Source organism: Balearica regulorum, chromosome 3 (assembly GCF_011004875.1).
Source record: "Balearica regulorum gibbericeps isolate bBalReg1 chromosome 3, bBalReg1.pri, whole genome shotgun sequence".
Lineage (NCBI taxonomy): Eukaryota > Metazoa > Chordata > Aves > Gruiformes > Gruidae > Balearica > Balearica regulorum.
The window spans coordinates 91,257,155-91,281,297 of record NC_046186.1 but is presented as its reverse complement, the minus strand read 5'-3'; the positions used below and the strand labels follow the sequence as shown (position 1 = coordinate 91,281,297).

The 24,143-nt window shown below is 38.2% G+C and overlaps 1 protein-coding gene across 8 annotated transcripts in view; it reads right to left on the bottom strand.

Moving 5' to 3' along the window:
* The window catches only part of LTBP1 (latent transforming growth factor beta binding protein 1), a 204,593-nt gene that overhangs the window by 48,668 nt on the left and 131,782 nt on the right, over nucleotides 1-24,143 (bottom strand). For 2 of the 8 annotated variants that reach the window (XM_075748916.1, XM_075748918.1), the window contains exons 12-21: nucleotides 21,706-21,939; nucleotides 19,656-19,678; nucleotides 18,561-18,663; nucleotides 17,855-17,953; nucleotides 15,649-15,774; nucleotides 14,389-14,514; nucleotides 13,551-13,673; nucleotides 11,410-11,529; nucleotides 6,463-6,585; nucleotides 4,316-4,438 (exon numbers count right to left, since the gene is read on the bottom strand). In XM_075748916.1, coding sequence (XP_075605031.1) covers nucleotides 4,316-4,438; nucleotides 6,463-6,585; nucleotides 11,410-11,529; nucleotides 13,551-13,673; nucleotides 14,389-14,514; nucleotides 15,649-15,774; nucleotides 17,855-17,953; nucleotides 18,561-18,663; nucleotides 19,656-19,678; nucleotides 21,706-21,939 — 1,200 coding nt within the window. The remainder of the gene's footprint in view (nucleotides 1-4,315; nucleotides 4,439-6,462; nucleotides 6,586-11,409; nucleotides 11,530-13,550; nucleotides 13,674-14,388; nucleotides 14,515-15,648; nucleotides 15,775-17,854; nucleotides 17,954-18,560; nucleotides 18,664-19,655; nucleotides 19,679-21,705; nucleotides 21,940-24,143) is intronic. The other 6 variants (XM_075748917.1, XM_075748922.1, XM_075748919.1 and 3 more) reach the window with 4 other exon arrangements.

Sequence of the window (24,143 nt, the reverse complement as noted above, 5' to 3'; positions counted from 1 at the left end):
GCACTTAATGCTGACAAAGTTGTGACCATTTGATAACCATGTCTTGTAATCATTTTCAGCTGAGAAATAAATTGTGGTTCATTTAAAACAGCAATTAATTTTCACTAGGAGCATGAGAAAAAATTAACAACTCCCTTGTGCTGAGTTAATGCCAAGTCGCACAACAAGAAGGTGTCTTCTGCCAAATGCGGTCAAAACACATTATATTTCATACAGGATGCAAACCTCCCTTTCTCTGATGCAACTCTTCATAGGTCCTACGGTTGCTGTACAAGAATCTCCAGAAAAATCAGTAGAAAATCCAGAAAAACAGTAACTCATGCTTGAGATGTTCAGTGCTTTTTACTACCCTTTACAGGTGCACATCTAGAGCATTTTGGCTAGCAAAATCCCTGAAGGCTCCTAGGAGAGCCCTGGAGCCTCCTATGCTTCAGACAGACTCTTCCAGCAGCCCAAGTTCTTTGAGATGTGCTGACTTTATGCAAGTCCAGCTGGTGCATATCCATACTTCCTGTCAGTTGAGACCAGGCCAACCCTTTTTACCCACAGGTGCACTCACAGTTTGTTTTCCCTCATATTCAGAGCAACACAGAACAGAAAGCCTCAATATCCTTTCATCTCAAGAACAAAAGGCAGAAAGACAATAAACATGCATGTGGTCATGCATCTTGGAGACTTCTGACTACTAGGAAGTAACCTCTTTTCTGTCTTCAAGTGGAAAGTTTTGTGTACAGCCCACCCATAGATGGCCACGTACTTCCAGGCTACTAATTTCCAAACAGCTAATAGCAAGTCTCTACAGGTACTGCAGAAGGGAAAAGTTCTTCAGCCATGGATAACAGGGTATACAGGTATTTACAATAGGAACAGACATAGGGATTACTGCTCTCAGACAGAACTGAAGGTATGAAGGCCTCAGTCCAGTTTTCTCATTTTCTGAAGGGTTCAGTGTAAGGATGCATACAGAGCATGTATACTGCATGTATATGCCAATATACAGAACAATTATTTGCAAATTACCTTTATTCTTAAACAAGTGAAATACTGTGCAAAGACTTCCAGACAAAAACTTCAGCCAGAGAGCTGCAAAAAGCACAGCTGAAAATGAGCACAGCATAATTCTGCCAAATTCTGCAGTATCCCGAGAAGTTTGTACAAGCATATAATGATCCAACCAGCAAACTGCTTCTTGAGCTGCTATATTTTTAAGGAAACTTCTGAAGTAGAAGAAATCCTTATTAAATAAACAAGCACATTTCTTGCAAGTGATTTGCCAATCACATTGGCTTTACAGCCTGATACGTTTTTGGGTATCCTCTGACGTGACAAATGTCCATTCCTGAGTCTTTCAGAAACTGGACAGAATTTAAACCTCTCTGTTCTTTTCACACAACTGTGCTCTGCTATACCCACAGTTTCTGTAATCTCTTTCCTGCTTTCTCTGTGAAGCGTTAGAAGACATTCAGGTAAATAGACTAAATCCAAAAACCAGAGGCCATCATGTGGAGAAACGCTGGATGTCTTCTCAAGGTGATTTTCTCTTTATGGAAGCTCTGGCCTGTAGTCCATGCACACATCTGGCTGAACTAACAGTCAGGAGGAAAGTCACTTTTATGAAGATGGGAACATGGCTGTGAGGCTGAGCACCTCCGCTGACATGAAAAGAATGTGAGATTTAAACCTGTAGTTAACTGAGTTCCCTAAAAGTGCAATAAGTACTTCATAGAGCCTACTTACATCACAAGGTAAGGAAAAACAAGAGAGGTGAATGTATGGCAGATAAAGTAGTTCCACAAAGCATTCTTACTGAGAGCAGAACAAGTACAGTCTGTTCAAACTTAGTTTCCAAGGTGCAAAAAGCAGTCCATAATATCCTGTACTTCAGAAAATATTGAAGGGATATAATGAAACCACAGAACAATTTCTTCCACTTCAAGAGATGAATAGATTTTGTGCAGGACTTGTAATATTTAGGAAAATCTTCAGTGAACAAACTGTCTCTACAGAAATTAACCACTCTGTCACTGGGTGGAGAAGCTATAGATTTCGTTACAGTCTGTTTGAAATGAAACAAAGACTCTGGGGTGAGGGAGCAGTTTTACCCTTTTTCCTTGTATGGTCCACGCCCTCTTCTTTTGCTTTGAGAGCTTCTGAAATTATTTTTTCTTGAAAATTGCCCTTGAATAGGATCAAGGAAGAGATGAAGATAAAGCATGGACCTGTCCTGACTGGCCATTGCATAGTGATGGAGAGCAACAGTTACCATGACTTCTGGGTCTGTATGAATGCACCACAGCAGTCTGAAGAGAAGTTCCTGAAAACATTTGGTCCTCAACTACAATGGATTTAAATTCATTCCTATGTTTCATTTGCTTTTCTTCACTACAAGATGGTTTAACTCATCATTTCACATGCTCACACATGCTAACAACATTTACTAAGTCAAAATCTCTCTCTGCAGACTTGATGGTTTGTAAGGCTTCTTGCTGAAGGAACCAAAATGCTTGAAATGGTTATGCATCTCACTCTCACCATCTCCCTTTCTGGGAGAAAGAAAGGAAAGAAAGAACTTTTTCTTCTTTAAGGTGGATGAGGTAAGAACTCATAAATTAAACTGCAGCAATAGAAGTTACCATCACACATTTGGGAAAAAAAGAGTCTGACACAAGGACAGCAAAGCACTGGCACAGGCTGCTTGAAGAAATGTTTGGAATCTCCTCTGCTGAAGCCTACTCAGAGCAGGTTAGACACCTGTCAGGAATGACACTATATGGTCTGTTCTGCCTTTGGGAGGCAGGATGGACCAGTGATCCCTTCCACCACATTTTTCTTTGATTCTTGACAAGGTATCTCTGTATCTGTTGCAACTCATGAAGATCTTGATGCCAGGTGAGAGCAAAATTCTTTCACACAAGTTCCTAGTGCCTTGCATCATCAGCCTACATTTCTTGAAGCTGATGCAAATGATGCTGGTATTCACCAGGAACTCTGAGAAGATTGTATTAAGTTCTTCTATGACCAGATTCTCCAAACAGGTCACTACCAAAGACTATCAGTGTGCTGAGGAGATTATAAGATATCCTTATTCCTTGTTGGCGAGAACTTCAAGAGATGCTGTCACTCATTAAATGTGCCAGTATCATCATTGATGATAAAGCCTGATCTGACATTACAGGTTTGTCTTGAGAAGATGGCATTTGGTTGGCTCAGAGGGAACTGCTCTTCTGCCTGGATCACTTTGAAGAGGAGGATTCCTGTTCTATTGCTGTGGGGGAGAAGGTGGGAACTGCCTCCTAGAGTGCTGTGTGGAGGATAACCTAGCAGCAGAACGCTATTAGGTAGAAAGCAGTAAGAAGTTGTGTTTTCCATGGTATCAGCAGCTAGAGAAAGCTACACCGGAGACTGGAAGGCTTTTATGTGCTAATGCCACATGTACAGTGAGACAGACCTTAACTGAGAGTTTCTTCCCCCTGCTAGAGTGAGATAAGGAAGCAACTGAGGAACAATCTTTTCTGGAGCTCACTAGTAAGTAATCTCACATGCTCAAGGTGACCATGAGTAGTGCAGCAGACATACCATATCAGGTGGTATAGCCAACAATGGAGAAGAGGAAGTAGCTTTGAAATAATTCATTAGAAAAAATCTGTTTGCCAATTAGTGGACAATTGTTCTATTTGAGAGATAATAGAATGTTTCTGTTTTCTCTAACATAGCATTTCTCCCTACATTTACTGTACATCTTTCACCTCTTTTGTTTTTACAAGCTCAGTGTGTAGACTGCCTTCTGAGACAGTGAAAGCCGTGAGCTCCAGCAGATCCCCCTGGAGCTCATCTTATACTACATATTTTCTCCAGCCAGTGCACATATGGGATTGTGCTGGCTGGCTACAGGTTCCCAAAACCAGCTGGAGAAGAAGTTTTAACTTAGCAGGCCCCCATGTGAATAGTGTATGCTGGCAGAAGCTTTTGTAATACAGAACCTCTGTGTCAGAGTTTGAACAACAAGGTTTGGAAAGGCTTAATCGTTTTTGGTAATAATGTCAACTGCTCTTCCAATCTTACTGTTGAAAACACATGTGCTGATTTCTTTTATGTGGAAAGATGACAGGGACTATTTCTAAGAATCCATTAATTATGTGGCTGTGTAGGTGGAGACTGTTGAATGGTTGACAGCAAAGTATAGAGAAAGAAAGAGGAGCAACATATTGTTCTGCCCCATTCTCAAAAGAGTTCATGTCTACAGCTGAAATACTCGAGATCTTTTTGGGGGAAAAAAAAAAAAAAAAGAATCAGTAGCTTAAGTCCACAAGCTTACCTTCACACTGATCTCCTGTAGAAGATAATGTGTAGCCTTGGCTACAAATACATCTGAAAGATCCTTCTGTGTTCCTGCAGCGTCCATTTGTACAGAGTGATCGGTGCTGGCATTCATCTATATCTGTAGCACGAGAGACAGTGAAAACATAACACATCTGAAAATATCAATTACTAATCAAATGGTGCAATAATCACTTCTGAACAAAACAGCACAGCAGAGTGTCAATATCCAGCACTGCTTCTCTGGGTCTTATTTATTAACAAATATAGGCAGTCAATATAATGCATAAAAATATACAAAATATGCAGATTGGATGTTTTCCTTGAGATGACTGCATTCAGCATCCCCTCCCATAGTGTCAATATATCCCTCAATGCACAAACAGGTACACACGGACACGCAAATACACGCATTGCTGCTTGAGAGGTGCTTTTGTTTCTTTTATGTCTGGCAAAGGTAACAAGCCAGCCACCCCAGTGAGTCAGCAAAACCCACAAAATACTTTCCAGCAGGATCACCACCTTTTGACAGGGTGTGGTTTTCAGATGCACACTGACAAGCTGTTCCTCTATTAAGTTGCACCTTAGGGCTCCTTTAAATACTTGCCTTGGAACAGTATTAACGCTCTAAGTATGGGGAAATGTCTCTCTGCTTCCACAACCACTGCTAATCCCTCAGCGCTTCAGGTCTCATAAACCGAGGTCAGCCTGGGTTAACAGATGGACTTGAACATCAAACTTAAATTTTCCTATGAAAAACTCCAAATACTGGAGGGGAGTGGCACTTTGAATTCAGAATATAGCACATGCTTTGTTTGAGCTAAGAAGCCTGTTTTCCTTCCCTTATTTATAAAATACTCATTAAGGAACAGTAATTAAATTGATATGGTCGGTTCTTAGTCACTTCTAGGATTTAGGCACGGCTGAATGTCCTTCTGAAAACACACTCGAATTCAAACAGGAGAAAGTTACTCAATGAGGTTTTTCAGGTCTGTGTTATGGCTGTGTAGTCCGACCTCTTGAGTAATGGTCCCTTGCGACCACAGAGGTTTTGAATTTAAGGATCAGTGAAATCTGCGGGGCTGCATGAAGCATCTAGGCACATGTACGGGCCCTTACTTTAGAAGGGTGCACTTTAAGAAGAACAGGCTGCACATGCCAGCTCAGCTTGGCAAGGGCCCTTTTCCATGAAAGGCTCAGAGGAAGCAGTCAAACTTTGTCTACATACTTTCCCCAAGACCAGTCTGCTGTGCGTCCTGGACAGCACAGTTAACTCAGTCAAGACACTTAACTTACACTGATGTTTTGTTTCAAACTTCCTGACAAATTTACATGAACGATCATTTAGTTTTACTGTATTATTTTTAGCACTAAGGAGTCTGAAAGTGGTGCCATATACAGACACTTAGGGAAGGGTGGGGGGAAGGGAAAAAGAAGAAAAAACAACATCTGACAAGAAATGTTCAGGTTTCTGTGTGCTTCCACAGCTTGGAGACATTCTCCCAGGGATATTCATACCTCCCGTACACACTTTAGGTTCTCTCTCAGACTACTCCACTCTGACTTCAGACCTAATTTTGTTCCACTGGAGCAGTCCTGGTGGGAATTTTAGATGTGGAAGAAATGCAGAACATGACACTTTGGAGGTGCAGGTACTCTTCCTAGAAATACAACATCAGACTGTCTCTCTACTAGACATAGTACTTGAAATGCAGTGACACCAATGCAGGCATCACCTCAGTGTTAACCGACACTGCTGGGTTCCAAGAGGGCGCAGCTTGGGGTTTTTTTTTATTCCACTCACCCACACAAAAGAAAAAAAGATAGAAAGAAAAGCAATTAAGGCAGCAAAAGCCACTGTCCCCAAACCTCCAAAATGACAGAAATGCCAAGGTTTTTTCAGAAATTAAAATTTAGCAATATAAATATTACTACATGTTCTTGATTGGCTTTATAACAAATGTCAAAAATCTACAATGTGACCATGGAAGCCACAAAATGGAAATACACATTCCTGTATTTTTGGTTATTTAGCCTCAGTGTTGTACATTTGTTGGTTCTCCATTAAAAGGAATACTATTAGACTAAAAATATTACCTAAAAGGTAAGCGCAAGCTTACGAGTTTTAATCATATTCTTTCCTACCTTCACACTGATCCTCTGATGCAGAGAGTTTGAAACCTTGGCCACAAACACATCTAAAAGACCCCTCCATATTTTCACAACGTCCGTTTCTACAGAGGTTGCCATATTGACATTCATCTATATCTGTGAATAAAAAGAAAGCGCAAGCGTACAATTAACTTGGGTACAACCATCTTTCAGTTGAGCTTGGGAATTTATTCAAATTCTGCCATAAGAATGGTTACAATCAGTTTTTCTGTATATTTTGACCTTGACAATTCTGCAGCAATTCTGATTTTAAAAAAAGGATTTGAACTTGAGCTGGCTTGTGTTCAAACACTGAACTATACTCAGAGCCCATGTGACTAAACCAATGCTTTTATCCCAGTACTGCAAGGACTGCAGTTTGGGCTAACAAACCTTTTTCTTCCTTTTCTTTTTTTTTTTTTGAACAGGGGTTGCACTATGAACTAACTGCATCCACATCGTCCTTACCTGAAGAAGATTATTTTGCCCATAATTTTCCCAGAGTAGCTTAAATCAGTGCAGCTTTAGTATACAGAAGAGTTCAGCAAGTGCTGGCGTGTTCATTCTTGCATTACACAGATTTACCTGAAGGATACGTATCTGTGATAAAAGCACTAGCAACTGATACCTTGTAACCATTATCACTAATCCTTCTGCTATTGCAAGGAACAGTCTGGAAAAGCAGACACAGCTCATGCTGGCAAGGCCGTGTTAGAAGCTGTTCTCTTCTGAAACCATTTTTAAAATGTGTGCTCTGGTCAGAATCCCCCAAACCCGCTGCCCCCACTTGTTCACCTGGAGCTTAGCTACAGGTGTGAGGGAACAGGTAGGTCCTCTCAGAAGCTAGAACAGACCTCAACCATATTTTCTGCTGTTGAGTTTTTTGCTGTTTTTTAAAGCTGGTCAATTAATGTACAGGATTTAGAGGAGTTCTCCAGTGTATAACTAAAGACTCTATACGAAACACATGTACATGTCAGACCTTCATAGATGACATTTTTCAAATGGACTTAAAGGAGGCAGGTTCTAGAGGACTCAGCTGACACCTGAGGAATCTCAAGGGGATTTCTGCACTTCATGCAGGTCTCTTTGTAAGGCTACTCTATACAGGCAACAAGGAACTCCACTGAATTACGCCTTTATAACAAAAGATTTAGAAGCAAATCTCTCTTCCTGGTCACAAACTATCCCTTATTTACAGGGGGACCTGAAAGAAACTTTTCTTCTCACAGACACGTACTTTCATCGTTCTCTGGAAGAAGGGTATTAACTAGATGGGCCACTCTTTAGCCAACATGAAAACTCCTGTGTTACTACTTAAGAATCATTTTAAAGAATTTATTCTGAATGCAATTTGTATCAATCAACAAAGAAAAAAGCAAACATAGAAATAAATATATCATTACAAACCCTGTTAGAATTCAGTATTCTAAAATTATCAATTTGTCTTTTTCCTAGGAGTGGTTTTCACTTTAAAAAAATAAAAGGTTAATTTTCAATTTTTTTTTTTTTTTATTTTGGGGATGTAGTTAACAGCAAGCAGGTGTCTCTGTATGGAAAAAGCTGTATTTTTTAGCTTCACTGATGCAGAAAAAGAATTACACCTTATTTGCTTTTATGTGCTCGAACTCATATTACTCCCAATGTTTTGCCACCACAAAGCACACAAATCTGTCAACATAAAAGAGCAAAGCTACTGATTACTTGAGGCACTTGAGCTATTTAAGCAGCTGTAGCACAGGGAGAGCTGGAAAAAGATTAGAGGTCTTTAAATCATCATCATAGCTCTTATTACCTATTGTGAATATCTGCAGTAATTATTTTCCTCATATATATTCATCATTCTTGGCTCTTACAAGCTCCTGTACAATCTAACTTTGACAAAGCCCATCTCTCCCCAGACACAAACGAAATCCCCATTATTGTCTGTATTTCAAATGACCTACAGTTCTTGTTTCCTCACTTGAGCCTATAACTCTGTAAATAAGACGCCCCGTTCCAGCCTGGCCAAGTACACGAAGTGGCATCCTCCCAGGGCATGACAGCACTGATCCACAGGTGCTCTGCTACGGCAATTCAGTAGGCGATACTACTCACTCCTTCTGCAAGACTAATTTCTGAGATTCCTACTGTTGCAAAACTTACCTGCTCAACAAAACACAACCTTTGGTCTCAATGTATATGATCAATGCTCAAATTAAAGAATGTGTTAAAACACAAAGAACTTGATTCAGCAGCCAGGCACACAAATTTCCAACTAACAAATCTCCTTCTTATAGATTAATTTTCATCTCCTTATCTCCAAGCTACTTGAAAATGAAGCCTGCGATAATATTTCAGATATTTGGGTGGGACTCGAAGATCAAGAGTCCTTCCCATAAAGCCAGCAGAAAAGCCAGGAACAGAACCCAAATCTTCTGAGATGAAGTCCAGAGCTGTAACTGATTCTATTGAAGCTCCTTGCAATATGGCTAGAGGTATATGGATCAGCTCTGCTGACCTCTGTATTAGTTTTGAAATCTGATGGGGTCCCTAATGCTGTGCAAGCTGAATATAGTTAGTTAACAACATAGCTCCAAAATCCACCACAGTGATAACCATGAGGATGAAGTGGTCTATAGTTTTGTCAATCTAATTTTTTTTCATTTATTCGTCAACACACAGAAGTGTGCTCTAGATTAATGTACAATTTATTGTCATTATATATCATGATATATCACTTTATTTGAATGTGCAAATGTGGAGAGAGAAAGATGAAAAAAATCTGTGATTTCAAGTCAACTTTAAAAAAATTATTTCAAATAGTCCCTGTACAACACAAACGCACTGAGGGATCTGGGACAGTAGCAATTTCAAGATAATGAGGAGGCAGGGTGTGCAGGTGCCATTTTCAGTTTCTTCCAATATGCATCTCACATTGGATATTCCCACCTAAATTGCAGTTAAATTTATTCTACATAAGTCTGAAGTGAACCGATTGACTTGCCTTTATTAAAGAAAAGTAGAGATGTTCCTGGCTTTAAATCCTGGAAGATTACAATACCAATAGCATCTAATAACTGTAGAATTGTTATACTAGACTTTCTGGGCATCAAGTACAAGCAGAGGAATGAGCTGAGGTAAAAAAAAACAAAAAAAGAGCATTGGGGAAAACTATCAGAGCTGCAACTGACCTAAACTGACAGCAGAAACAAATTTATTCATGGAACAATGGACTCAAATACCCTTCATAGATAACAGGAAATATTTTCCTTTCCAGTGTGCTTAAATTGTACCATATTGCAAAGCTACAGATTTGAGACAAGCTCTGTCTGCACTACACTTTCTAAAATGTGCATGGCTTATTTCCAACATGATGTAAGTCTAGGATAAACAGAAAATGAAGACCGATCACATCGCTAATGATGTGAGTGAGATGTCTAGGCTTAGAACATTTCATAAAACAAAGGAAAAAGGGAAACTACATGCAGGATTACAAGGAAAAAAAGCATCAACAACTTGGAACCAAGACTTATCCCCTACATGTCTTAGTTTGTAAATCTGAGCAGAACAGGGACTTCTTTTCTCTCATTCTACTCCTACTAACCTTCCTTAAGAGAAGGGTAGTAGTAATCCAGGCAGGTGGGAAGGTGCAAAACAAAGATGAACACGAACATGTTGCTAAGTGAACCACATCAGTTTGCCGTAAACATTCCATAGCTCGTTAGAACTCCATTAAAATCCATTCGTCCACAGTAAGTCAAATGACAAGACCAAATAATGTGGCTATGACATGCTGATAAATTTTAACAGGCAGATGTTCAGACAGAAATAATTTGCTACGATATGCCTTCATTAGAAAATCGTGTGATTGAAAAAGGTATCATCTGTACAGCAAAGCTGGTGGTGAGGCTCTGACAGCAGCATCATACATTTTTCAGGTGCTTCACTGCAACCTGACTCTAGTCTTGCTCCACATCAAAACCCATTTGTGGCTGGAGCACGGTAGATCCCCACCTTCCAGTGCTACTTCAACCATAACTGTGCTCTCAGACTGCTTCATGAACTGAACCAAACCGCAGCAATTGGGAGCGATTAGGAAATAAGCTATGGAAGTACACTGCCAATCTGACCTACAACAATAATGCAAACACCTCCTAAGTAGGTTATTATACACCTATGTTTAGGTAACATGGTTACTCCAACCATCACAAATTACGGGACATGTGTTACACACAGAGTGGACAGGAGGATTCACAACAGACAGCAGACTCTTCACAACTGAGGTCAAATTAAGTTTCTGGTAGTGCCCCAGGAAGCGGCACTCAAAAATGCAGAAGTTTATTTCTTTTTGCACAATTGATCCATTTGCTCTTTCTTACCTATAACTCAAATAGCCAGAACTAATTTGGGAAAAAAATAAATCTAACCTTTAAAAACAAATAAAAAAAACTATAACGTGAGAATTCTGTCCCAAAAACCTAACCTAAAGTGAGACAAGCTGTTTTAAGATGTGCTGAATGTTTTGCTGGAAATAATAATGAAGAATTTTATTAATATGCTTTGTGAACAAACGCCCATATCCTAGTGAAAAGCCTGCCAATCACACTGATGCATGGTTTTTTTCAATTTGTTAATACCTCCAAACAATGGCCTACTAGCATTTCACCGATAATACATCCCTCTCAGTTCCATATTTTCTATTTCAAGAATTTTGTTTTGTAATTATAATTGTTTTATTTGCCGTCTAGATTCACTGTTCATTTATCTACAGTAAAACATGATTTCCTCATATATACTACATCTGAGAACATAAAGTAATTTCAAAAATCTCATATTTTCAATTAGTATTGAATGAAATGGGGACCCAGGGCACAGTGCTGTCATCAGCATGATAGCATTGGAAATAGAACATCTCGGAACAAGAACTATAACTGGAGATACAAAGAGTACTGCACATACCATGGCACTGTCCATTCCAGCCTCTGAATCCCACTCTGCAAGGAATGCACTGGTAAGAGCCAGGAGCATTAATGCACTGTGCATCTGGACAAGTAGTTGGAGTCAGGCATTCATCAATGTCTTCAAAAGAGAAGATAAAAAGAATTAGCGGTCAAAGATGAAACAAAACACCGAACAATAATCTGGTTATTCTGACTGTGCTCACGTATACTAATACATTTAAAGTATCTCTTAGATACCCAGGAAGGCACAGATTTGTACCCGCAGAGGGGCATCTCTGAGAAATAAATTAGATCATAGTACATGCAACTGAATCTGAGTTTTCTGTTACACTGCGAATCTTTGGTAGACACTCCATAACATACAGCAGATCAGATTTCCCAGGCTAGGCCCAGGACAGAGCTTGGGTGAGGATAGCTTGAAGGCAGAATGAAGATGGGGTGAGGAAGTGTAAGTGAACTGTGTCCCTATGGAGGATTCTTGCCTTTGTTTCTGAAGGGTGAAAGGAGGTGGACAGGAGTTATTTGTGGAATCTGGAATCTGTCAGCAGGGTGACTATAATGTGTAGGTGTAATGGCATGGTGAAATGATTCCCCAAACGTGTCATTTCCTTGGTTTGATGGATTTAGTGTAGGAGGGTTTTTCCCTTAAGCAACCTTAAATAACTTTCAACAAAGAATTTGGTTTCAGAAATTACATATTGTTAAGTTAAACGAGAGAGGACTACCACCACACTACTTAAAATACAAGCTAATAGGAAATTTGACACGCTCTGATATTCTGATTTCTAGCCTATTTTAATCAGAGATTCCCTACTGACAGAGAAGATTTGGAAAAAGTTGTTGTAAGAGTGGAGTGTGTGAAACATTTATTTAAATTTAAAAAAATTGTCTGAATAGAAAGAGGAATGTTTTAGCAATGCTCAGAGCAGCAAATCTATCCACAGCAGCTTTAAGTTACCTATTTGCTAGGCAACCTAACATGTTAGCAATTTCATTCTGTCTTAAGTAATGTAGACTAAAGCATGAACAAAACGACATTTAAAATGAAATGGCTGCTCGTGTTTTTTAGTTCACAATTCAAGCTGAGAGTGAAAAAAGAAAAAAACAGCAAAAAAGGGAAAAATATCACACTGAAAAATAATGTGAAGTTTTGAAGGTCAGATGTCCTAGGATTTCCTGCAACATGAAATACCTGCTAGATATATATGTTTCCAAATTTTAAAAAGTCAACTTATCATTTGCTACCTGTTATAATACAGGAAAAATTATAGGGTTTTGGGTTTTTTTTTTAAACAGAAACTTGGTACCAAGTATGCAGGGAAGGACTAACAATGTCATCACGAGATTCCATGGCAAGAGCTGTTAAAAGTTCTGTCCTAAGATGGTTCTGTCCATAGTGGGGGAACTCCTTTGCAGTGTCTTAAATCTAAATAATGTGGTTCCAGACATCAAATAATTGAAAAGATTAGAGAATACTCAAAAAGGTTTCTTGTTTAAGCTTGCACACTCTGAGAATTCTCCCTTTGCAGCTCAAGCTGCAGTGCTCAGCCTCCCAAGCACACAATGTTAATCATTCCAAACAGCGGCAACATTTGGCATTTTTTTTGTGATATGAATAAATGGTAACCTCACTTCATCATCCAGGACATACTGTAGATAAAACAAGCAATGTCTTTCTGAATATTCTGCCATTTTCAGCTGGTGTACAGGAGGAAGTTAACTGATCTGAAGGCAAATTAAATGAGGAAAGTAACTGAGAGAATTCCAGCAGTAAGATTAAGCTAGAGAAATTACCCATGGAAATAAGCACAGAATGGGATGGGGAAAGGGAACTCTGAACACAAATAGATATAAAATCACTGTGCCAAGACATTCCATCTGAAATCAAATATCAAATGGAGATTGAAACGAATTAAAAGAAATGCACCAGGTAGAAAAATATTGTTAAACATGAAAAAAGTCTGTGTTGAGTTATTTTAATGTTTCCATCTAATGGCCAGATTTCTTCAAACACAAAGAAATAGATGTAAAGTTTTCTGTTGAGATCAGAAACAGTGGTGAACAAATGGCTCTTCCTATTGCAGTTGTTTGGCTTGGCAACTGTTACTGTATTACAACTGGTGCAGAGTTCAAACCTACCTTCACATTCACCTCTCCTGTTCATTTGGTATCCACTATCACAATATTCGCATCTGTATGAGCCAACAGTATTTATACAAAAGCCTTCCCCGCAAGTATGAGGTCTTGAACATTCATCAAAATCTGCAGATGAAAAAGAGAAGTTAAGAGAAACTTTGCTTCACCATGAAATTACTGAATGCTTGCATCTCCCCTAAACTCTGCTTTAATTAAACATAAGCAAGTAAGTTTGGATTTTCAAGCTGTTTGCAAGCCACAGCCCTACAGCTGTTCTTTACCTCACTGCTTGTAATCACAGAGGGAATGAGATCTAGAAACAACCAGGCTGTAGGAAGAAGGGCAGTGAGCGGCCCTGCCTGTGGCTGCAAACACAACGTGCATCACCACGTGTATATTGTGCCCAAGGCAGTGCTAACCTGAGGAAGATCACAGCCATTTTTGTCTGTCTGTGTTGCTCTCCATGCAGTTCATGGCTGTTTGCAGCTCTATTTAAAAATATGGTTTGTTACAGCTGTTAGTGATTGAAAGAGTTTTGAATATTTGTATTTCCCACCACAGAAGGTGTTTTTACTAAATGGTAATTTTCCTAAACAAGCATGATACTGAATAATTTTTTTTTTTTTTTAACAAATAACAATTTTGAAAAGTAGAAGGAGCCACTCAAATATTTTCCTCACCACAATACCTGGTGAGAGACAGTTAAAAACACTTCCAGACCTCAGTCCAATACCAATGACATTGAGGAAAAAAGCTGAAAAGAGGACTTTAGGGGTTTGAGATAAGCTTCTCGATTCATTTTTTTACATTTTTATTTTCTATAAAGGAGACCAATAATTACCAACACAGTCGGTTCCATCTTCACTGGCCATGAATCCAGCTTGGCAAATACATAGGAAACTTCCTTCTGTATTTTCACAGCGTCCGAGGGAACAGAGATGGGGTGCCTGATTACACTCATTAATATCTATAAAAGAAATAAAACCATAAGAGAATAACATACTTAGTCGTGATTCTTTTTGTGCATTCTATGCCACGCTTTTTGGAAAGACTAATCTTGTAATTATTTTAACTATTTAAAAAAGTATATGTTTTCCTCTCCCTCAGAGCTGCAAAAAAGATGCATTAAATAGTTTTGGTTGGAAAAAAATGCTCTTATTGGCTTAGACTATAAGAATATTGCATTGGCCTGAAGAATGTGATGATTACTATTCAAATCACTACACTGAGTGCAAGCAGAGCACAAGCTGCAAGCATGGAACAATAACACAATTTGGATGAAATAGAAGGATTTTAAGTTGCCATTTGGCTGTGTATGCGTGCAAAATATTTTTTAATACTGCAGTTGCACCTGCATATCAGTGTGAAGTTACCAAACTTTTGGTAGCATGAAAATTTGATAGTATAGAATCTGGCAGCATGATGTAATAAACTCTTTCTGATGAAGTTACAGAGGAATCTGTATATTCTGAATGAAGGAAAGGTATCGATACAGTTGCTTCCAAATCTGAAATGGCTCATGTAGAGCCAGTCTGGGCTCTGCGTCATGGTCGTCAGAGCCCTCTGTTCCAGAACTTACTAGCTTTGAAGGGGATGAAGACCTTACTTTGCAGATCTCCTATTGTGCTTCTGGGATGTTTACAATGTATTTTCTCGTTTCAGCAGAAGGTTGAAAGGAAAGACCTAACAAAATGACTGGATTTAGTGCAGCTGCAGAGCTGGTAGCTGGGCAAATCATTCTGAGAAACAGGCACTAATTTGGTCATTCTTTCTCCAAACAGAAGTGCATTTCTTCCTAGAGTCTGATGATTTTAAATACCTGATATAAAGCTCAGAAGAGCTCTCTCTCATGTCATAATGGGAAAGGCTTTCATTCAGTTTCATTAAATTCACATTCGGTCTGAGTGGCTGAAACACTGTATCAGAGACTAGCCTGCAAATTTTATTTGACATACAAAACCTAGTTTCTGTGTAGTTAGGAAGCATTCAGTACAGGAAGCCACTCCTGACTACACTGTTGCATATTTCCCCTGACCAGACTTTACAATTCAAGCATTTCATAGCATGGTTATTTCAGATTTTTGAAAACGTCCATTCATACCAGAGCACTTTGTCTGCTGATCATTAAGTCTGTAGCCCTCGTAGCAGATGCAAGTGTATCCCACAGGCAAATTAACACAGTGTCCTGCTCCACAGATATCAGGATTAACTGTACATTCGTTGATTTCTAAGCAAACAACAACAAAAAAATATTAAACTCTCCCACATAGTTCAGCAAATGTACAATATTCTGTAATCCGAGTAGAAAGATCAGGCCTGAAAACAACTGTAAATCAAGTTTGTAAGTCCTGAGTTTCTGTTATGGATACCTTATCTGGAAGAATTTAGAAACCATCTAGGCTTTTCCTAGTGACATATTCTCATGTCCTGTCCAAGATCCATAAATGGCTCATAAAAAATTTTTTTACATAAAAAATAAAGTAAAATGAAAATAATATAAAATAAAAATCTATATGATTTAACCTTTGCATCAAAGGCTAAAAAAATAACTGCAGTGGGTTTCTGATTATTTTTACAGAATACTCATCTGTTAATGTCTTGGATTTATTTTTTAAGATAAGGAGATTCAGATATGGGCAGCATTGGATGCCAAACCCTTACAGTAGAGTTTTAGAAATTCTCAAAGTATATGTGTTACTACAAAAAATACAAATGACTGTGTTGCAGTCATGATGTTTAGTTGCATTTTAAAGTAAGGTTATACAGCAGTATGAAACCGTAATTCCTGAAAAAAGTTATCATCCGTAAAGAATAATAATTTATCCAGACTATTTAGAAATTGGTTACATTTAAATTTAACTAAATCTTAAACTACAGGATTAAGGCACTCAAAAACATCTCAACTCTAACTGCACTCAGTTTTTTAAATTCAATTTAGGATTTTGTCCTACAAATCTTACTTCACTTGTATTTTACTATCTCTTAAATATCTGAACAACACTTGGAACTGCATCTGAACTACAGATTGATTTATTTGTTTATAGCACACAGCAATTTCTAGTTCCACTCCCTTTCCTGAGGAAAGAAAAAACAGCAGAACATGGAAAACTACCATTTTTTTCTAACTGACGTGAATTCCCAGCAGGGTAGCTTTGTCTCCCTGTAAGGAAGCAGGGAGCTGGCTGGCTGAAGAGGCACAGTCACAGCAGAGCTGACTTACAAATTCTGGTTTGACAAGCACCGTTAGTAGAACTTTCATACGGGACTGACGAACTGCAATTATAGGTAACTGAAGGAGGCAGCTGAATGCTCTCAGAAGGACAGGATACTTTTTCTACTCTTACGGTAGATTCAGGAGGATTTAACTGCTGACAGAATCCTACTTCAAACAACTGGGTGATTTAGAACCTGTGCATGTTGCGTGCAACTCAGAAATCCCTTCCTGCATGAAGGAAAGCCATCTTTGAAGAGTTAAACATTTATTGAAGCATGTGTAATTTCTCCCTGTGAATGCAAACTGGAAAACCTCTTGGTAGGCCTAGATATCTCTACCATATGCAATACTACATCTTAAAGTATTTACCTGGCTATTGCAATTACTTCAAAGCCTGTGTTAATACTGAGAGACTAGTCAATGTGACATTGTAATGCTCTCAGGTATCCACACATAGTACATTCACCTTTTTCCTTTCAAATTTACAGCAAGTGAAATTTTCATGCCTTTTGGACGCAGTCATCACTCCGACAAGTTTCAGCTATGACAGAAGCATTACTTGCATTTCCGTTATTTTCACTTCTTGACACATGGATGTAGAAAAAGTAACTTTGATACATCAAAAAAGGAAAAGGCACAAATGTGAAAAGAACATTTCAAAATATATCTTAGAGTAACTTCTCATCTGCCTTTTGGAGAACATACTGATCTACATCCCACAAAATCTACACCCCTCAAAGAACATGATCACCTATACTTCATGAACATGTGCAGATTCTCTAAAGACCTGACTTGTCACCAAGAAGTCTTCTGTTCTGCACTTTGGTTACAGATATGTACTCTGAGCTGGAATTATTAATTTTTTCTGCTATCATTGATTTGTGGGCACAAAAATGACAGGTACATGCTGGGAGGGTCTAGTTCTAGCTCTGTTGACAGCACCCTCATTGCTGCGCTGTTCTGTAATTTCTATCTCTCCTCAGCTACACTCTTTTCGCTATTATAATTCAGAAGTAGCACGGAACAAGTTATAGTGTCAGGAACTCACAGTAATTTCTTAATTTATTTTAATTCTAAAAAGGAAGTACAATACCTGTAACTTGAGTAGGTGCAATTACTTGACTTGCACTCGAAGTAGAGATTTCAGGAGCAACTTCAACAGGCAGAGGAGGAGATGTTTTCTCAATCACTACTGTGTGACATGGAATGGAAATCAATCACATCCAAAAAAAACCCCTTAAAGCATTCAAAAAAAAAAAAAGCCCCCTAAAGAATTCACATATGATACTGAACGAGCTAGACACTATGGAGCTTTTCATTAGTTTATTCTGCTTAGATCTGGACTAGAAAAACCAGTATAATTGGGTTTTCCATCATTCTACTGCTTGTGAAAAAACCAGGTACTAAAGAAAACAAGCACAATAGTAAAACTTTTGCAGAGAAAGTTATGCATAAATCTACAAGGAGGCAACTAAGTAAAGTTTCCTCTTGAAAGGGGTACAAGGCCTCAACTCTTCTGACATTAAAATTCTCATGTACGTAATCCAGGATATTACTTTTGCCTAAAATATGTCTTTGCTTCCTAACAAGTCACCCAGCCAATGCCAACCTCTCAATTCCCCCTACTTCAGCTTCCATTGTTTGGTTTTTTTTTTTTTCTGTATTCATTCTGCTCATGGAAAATTTGCTTGTGAAGCTGCAATCAATTTTCATTAACCTCTGTTACAATTGCTACTTTCCCATTCTTGGAAGACTTGTAAGCACTCTCTCACACTAAAAGACAAGGCAAAACAAGTTACCTGGAAACTGTGGATGCAGGTTAATTGTTGAAATTCCAGGAGAAAGCTGAGGCTGCCCAGGCTCTAGATCAGGCTGCTTTTCTTGATCAAGGGAAGCTAATTCCTAAAAGAATGATTAAAAATGTACATTCTGAAAACATTTTCTTAATTCAGCTATCATAACCACCCACAAACTCCTGGCTTGAGAAACTGCTAACATTCTCACAAGTGGCTCTTGATAGCAGATCATTAAATACCACCAATTTAAGCCTGAAAGAACATGGAATACTATGTTTACACAATGGCATACAATTTAACATTGATTTTATTTGAAGCAGCTATTTCATTTCATACAGCTTCTAGCTGTATCTTTGGCTTTGAACTTCCATAGTTCTCCCAACTGCAGTTCAGCATCACACAAAAGTATAGAATCACATAGGTCTCCAAGTCTTTGACCACTGTGAAAGGTTCTCTCTTAGCTGCTGCACTGATGATCTTATTTTCATAAAAGAGTTAGATGCTTGTAACTCTTTAGGAAAAGGAAACACAGGAAAAAAAGGAAAGTACAGCTGCAGTTAGTCTTAACGAATCCCATTATCTTCAGCACAGAGAACCTGGAACCTCCAGAATGGGGGGACTTACAGATATACACCTGCTCTTCACTGAATACACAGCAACCCTAAAAAACCTAGGAAACTAACTTAGGCATTAATACAAATCTCTTAAGCGGGTGTCACAAATGCTTCTTAAAGCTTCATACTGTTTCTCTCCAACTAATTTTCTCTAGCTGTCAGTATCTGTGGCTCTCCTTCATACTGTCTGCAGTTTTCGATATCCTCTTTAAAATACAAGCTCCAGAATGGGATTGAACAATACAGTACTAGACCCTCCACCAATGCCCTAAAGAGAGGTTAAAGCAATCTCTTTCCTGTACCTCACTACCTGCCCGTTGTATATAATAACAACATGAGCTCTTTTTGCCTCAGGGTTTACATCCTAAGTCCACAGTGAATTGTTTGTTCCTCATAAATCCTAAATCCTTTTCAGAGTTACCGTATTACATCTTGTACACATGGTCTGCATTCTAATTCCTAGATAAATCACATAATGTTTTACCTGATCAGGGGCTGCAGTTGCCACTAAAACCAGAAAGAAAAAAGAAAATTAATCAGTCTTCACATAACATTTACTTACGCGTTCTACTTAAAACTACTAGAACATTTGAAAGAGGTTTCTGCCATCACAGAAAAATTTCAGGCTCTAACCTCATCCCAAAATGGTGCAAGCTTGAAGTAATGTTCCTGGAAGCAAGAGTAAAAACTAACCTGAAACCAGAATAAGATTCTACACACGGACCAATGCTTATAATTATGTATGTACTCAGTATTCAGCTGCCTTATAAAGTTTCTCAGTTATTTCCTTAGAAACATTCTAAGAAACTCACAGGTTATTAACTCACTGATTAAGTTTTTTAATTCCTTCCAAGAAGAATCATCATCTGTAATTATTTTAAAGGTAATTTAATATCATAATGGTATATAACTAACTATTAACAAATTTGCAAGAATAAAAAAAATAAAAAAATATTGGGCTTTGAAATTTGCCTTTTCTTTAATCAAGCAGAAGTGGTTTGGGTTTTTTTTTTCCTCCACAAAAGTGACTTTTTTCTGGGAAGGAGAGGTAGAAATTTCATATAAGTGTTTATTTTACATTGCAGTTTGCCTTTTTTGAATTTGTCTTTTACTGATGAAAATCTATATGCTTCTATAAAAAAATTGTAATCTTCTTCTTTTCACAATCAACTTTTTCCACAGGATAGATTTAAAAAAAAAAAAAAAAAAAAAAAGAAACCCCACAAAAAACCCTACATCACTCTTCTTGCTCTAGCTTCTTCAGTATTAGCAGGGAGGCTGATTATCAGAACTGGGAGAACTTCTAATAAAATCTCAAAAATTCCAAATATAAACATATCCAAAACCAGAATATAAAATTCAAACATGTATGTGTCACTACTGACTTAAAGTTAGCATGTATTTTTAAAGTTTTTTATTTTAAAAAAACAATACCCCTTTTTTTCTCCAGATTCTCTATGCTTTAAGATTTACTAGAATGTGGCAATCTTTCTAATTACTGAAGTAATATTTTAGCAAATGATACACCATTTTTTTCTACTTTTAACACAGAAAAGACCAGAGGTTTATGTGAGATTTTATAATCCAGCACAGTCTGTAAGGATATTTCAATGGCTTATTTTTCTTTCCAGATTAATTTTAGTTCCATTTTCTTTTTGAAAGCAAAACTGGAGCAGTGATTTTTAAATGGAAAGTAACTCACGTCACACAGAATTTTGCAAAGTCAGCTGAGTGAAACTCTTTCTAATAATGGCCTGACATATGGATACGTAACTGCTCCTTGGAAACAACCTATAAAGTACTCAATACCAAGACAGGGTTCTTCAGCAGTGTATTTCTTCTTGTCTACAGTTAGTTTATCCCAAGTTTGCTGGCAATGTATTTATAGTAGTGCTGCTTTCTGCATTTCTTTGTTTCTGCATTTGTTTTAGACTCAGGACAATTTCAGCTGCTACAAGTTCTTAGAGAAGCTTGCAGAAAACAAAGCCTGAGAAAAGTATCTTAGAGGAGTCAACTAATCGTTAAACAGCCCAGCAGAGAGGGGCTGACCCAGCATGGTCAGGCAGAGGCAGCGCAGAGCTGCAGGGGTGAGGAGCAGACCACCTGAAGGGGAAGCGTGCCCACATCAGGTGGGGCTCATCTGCGGGGGCATGTAGAAGGAAGATGGTGAAAACCCCTCAGCTTCTGCCACTCCAAATACTAGAAAATCAAAGCCTGAGTTGAGTCCTTTGTTATATGTTGGGGATTATAAATATCTTTGTAAAAGTCTTAAAAGAAATATTTACTATTTCTTATCATAAAAATTAATGAGATTAAAGCAGTCTCTTTCTCCATGGTGTTCTCAGCATCTGGTAGGAGCTATACATAAAATTTCAGAAGTAAATCACGTAACACAATACACTCCACGCCATGGAATGCTCTGCTGTGGGAAGTGACACCTTTGTCCTGCACTATACGCAGCTACTCCACAAAGAAACATACCATTGAAGACACATGCATAGAAATACAGAAAAACTAAATTTTCCCACTCTCACCTTCATGCACAGCCATCTCAGTCTCACTTTTCTGTGAGAAGGTCAGTGCCTCCACTGGCTCTTCCTTTGCTGGGAGAGGTGGAGGAGAAGTACCTTTAGCAACAGGTTGAGTAATCGGGGTCTTGCCAATGACAGGTGGCTGTACTCTAACTGCAGGGTGATGATATAGCTTGTTTCTGTGAGGGCCAGAAACCGTATAACCCATTCCACCAGGGCAGATTTCCTTAAAAGCAGCTAGATTTGGGATGGGAAAATATTCCTTTTAGGAGTCTAAAAGTGCAATATGTTGACATAGTGGAAAATATAATGACTACCACTAATAAATTTAATCTCATATTGTATATACATTTTTACAAAAAAAATATTTAAAGACAAGCTATGCATTGCATGCTAATATGACAGAGCATTCTCCCAAAAGCATGTTCTGGCTGTTATTCCCAGGAGGTTTCCGCTCCAGTTTACCATCTTTCTTCAGTTATGCTTAATCTATCATTATATCAAGATAATTTTTTGTATTAATCTTCTTCAAACACCATATCCTTTCTGAATATGAATTTAAATATGCAAATTGTCATCATCATCTACATTGCATGAGGAATGAAGATCACTACTTCTATCATTCCCTTTTTGCCCAAACCAAAGGAAAAAAAGCTCACCACCCTGTACTAGAGGAGCAGAAGAATATCAAGCAGTAACAACATTCATTCACAGGATCCCATTTGTCTACATCAGAGGTCTTGCACCAGCCCTGATCCAAAATTCCACTGAATTGAACAGGCCTTTCCACTGACCTCAGTGGGCTGGATAAAAACAAGTTGGGCATCATAAAAAGCCAAATCATCACTGGAAGAGAGGGGAAATAATCTCATTTATAAAGCTGCCACAGAAAAAGGTAATGAAAGTCAGGCAGCAGCACTTGCTCTGATCTCTGCAGCTGCTCTACACGAGCATCAGGTTTTGCAGTCCTAGTTGGAAGGCTAGAATGAAAAGGAAATACAGGTCAGCCTTCCTTCCCATCAAAGATAATAGCTACACTGCTGTCAGGGACAGGGAGACCTTCAGGAGTCTTGAGGGGGCAGTGCTTCATTGTCCTCATCGCTCTAGATAAAGCTATGTTGGGATAACACCAAAGATTTAAGTCTCACACGTGCCTGATGTGATTGCTTACAGCTCCTTAAGAGATGTGTGGAGTGGGGCACTGGTAAGTTCACAAATTCCGCTTTGAACAGAATGAAATGAATTAGCATCTAAAATAAACCCACAAAATACTAGTTATAGGTACTCCACAGATCAAGTAATTAAATTATACATTAAATTGCAGTATGCATTAATTGCAAACTGTTCTGATGGTGTCTTGGCAATAGAAAAGATGAAGGGTCAAACTGATTAAACTGAGTGGATTCAGAATGATAAAATACTTCTTGTTGGGAAATGCTAATACCAAAACCTTCCCAACTGAGGGTGGGAATTCTGGTCAAAGAAGGAAGACAGAGAAAATTTGACACCTGTCCCTTCAGATGCATAGTCAGGATGTTTCAGGTCATATTCTCTGAAATGGAGAATAAAAATGTGAGCCTTATTCTACCACAGCTCTGATAAGTGCTCTCAACACCTGGGGCTTTCTCAGTCTCTCTTTTGGAGCTGGTCTACTTTGTACAAATATTTTAAAGCTATCAGAGAGTGAGATCATGACTTTTTAATTCAGTGACTCTTAAATTAACATGGGATGCTGCAGTAAATACATTACCCCATTCTGGAGTATCCCACTTTCACAAATTTTTCATAGAAAACTCTGAAAGATTATGAATTTAACCTGTTACAGAAAGGAACATGTTTTTAAATCATGAAAATTGTCATGAAATGGGAAAAGTGTTTCCCACACAGCTCATCAGAATTTTCTACTCACAGATTTTCTCTCTGCAGTCTTTTCATTAAGAAAAATCTCTAAAATAACCAAGTCCACATAATATTCAACGATGTACTTTTTATTACTAGAGAGCAGTCAACTTTGCAAAAAGATATATTCTCTGCTCCAGAATACACACAATTGGGCATAAAGCCTCGTGCAATATTCTCACAGATATAAAGCATCTGCATTTAAATTGCAAGTCATCTGATGAGAAAATATTTTTTTCTCCATTAAAAAGCCATGGAAATATTATTTATCTGAAAGTGAACTGGACTTTTAAAATCCTAAGCAGTGATCTGGCAACCCAATGATCATGCAGGAAACAATGGCTTTAAAAATCAATTGAAATGCTCAAAAATGTTAGTCACTTTCATTTCTGTATGCCCTACTTAAAAAAGTAAGGGATCTGCTGCTTTCATCATGTGTCTGATGCTAGCTGTGGATCTCCCAAAGCAGCTAGCTGGTTTTGAAAATCTGAATCGTTATAAAACACTCCAGAGAAATACATGACCTGTATCATAACAGTGAC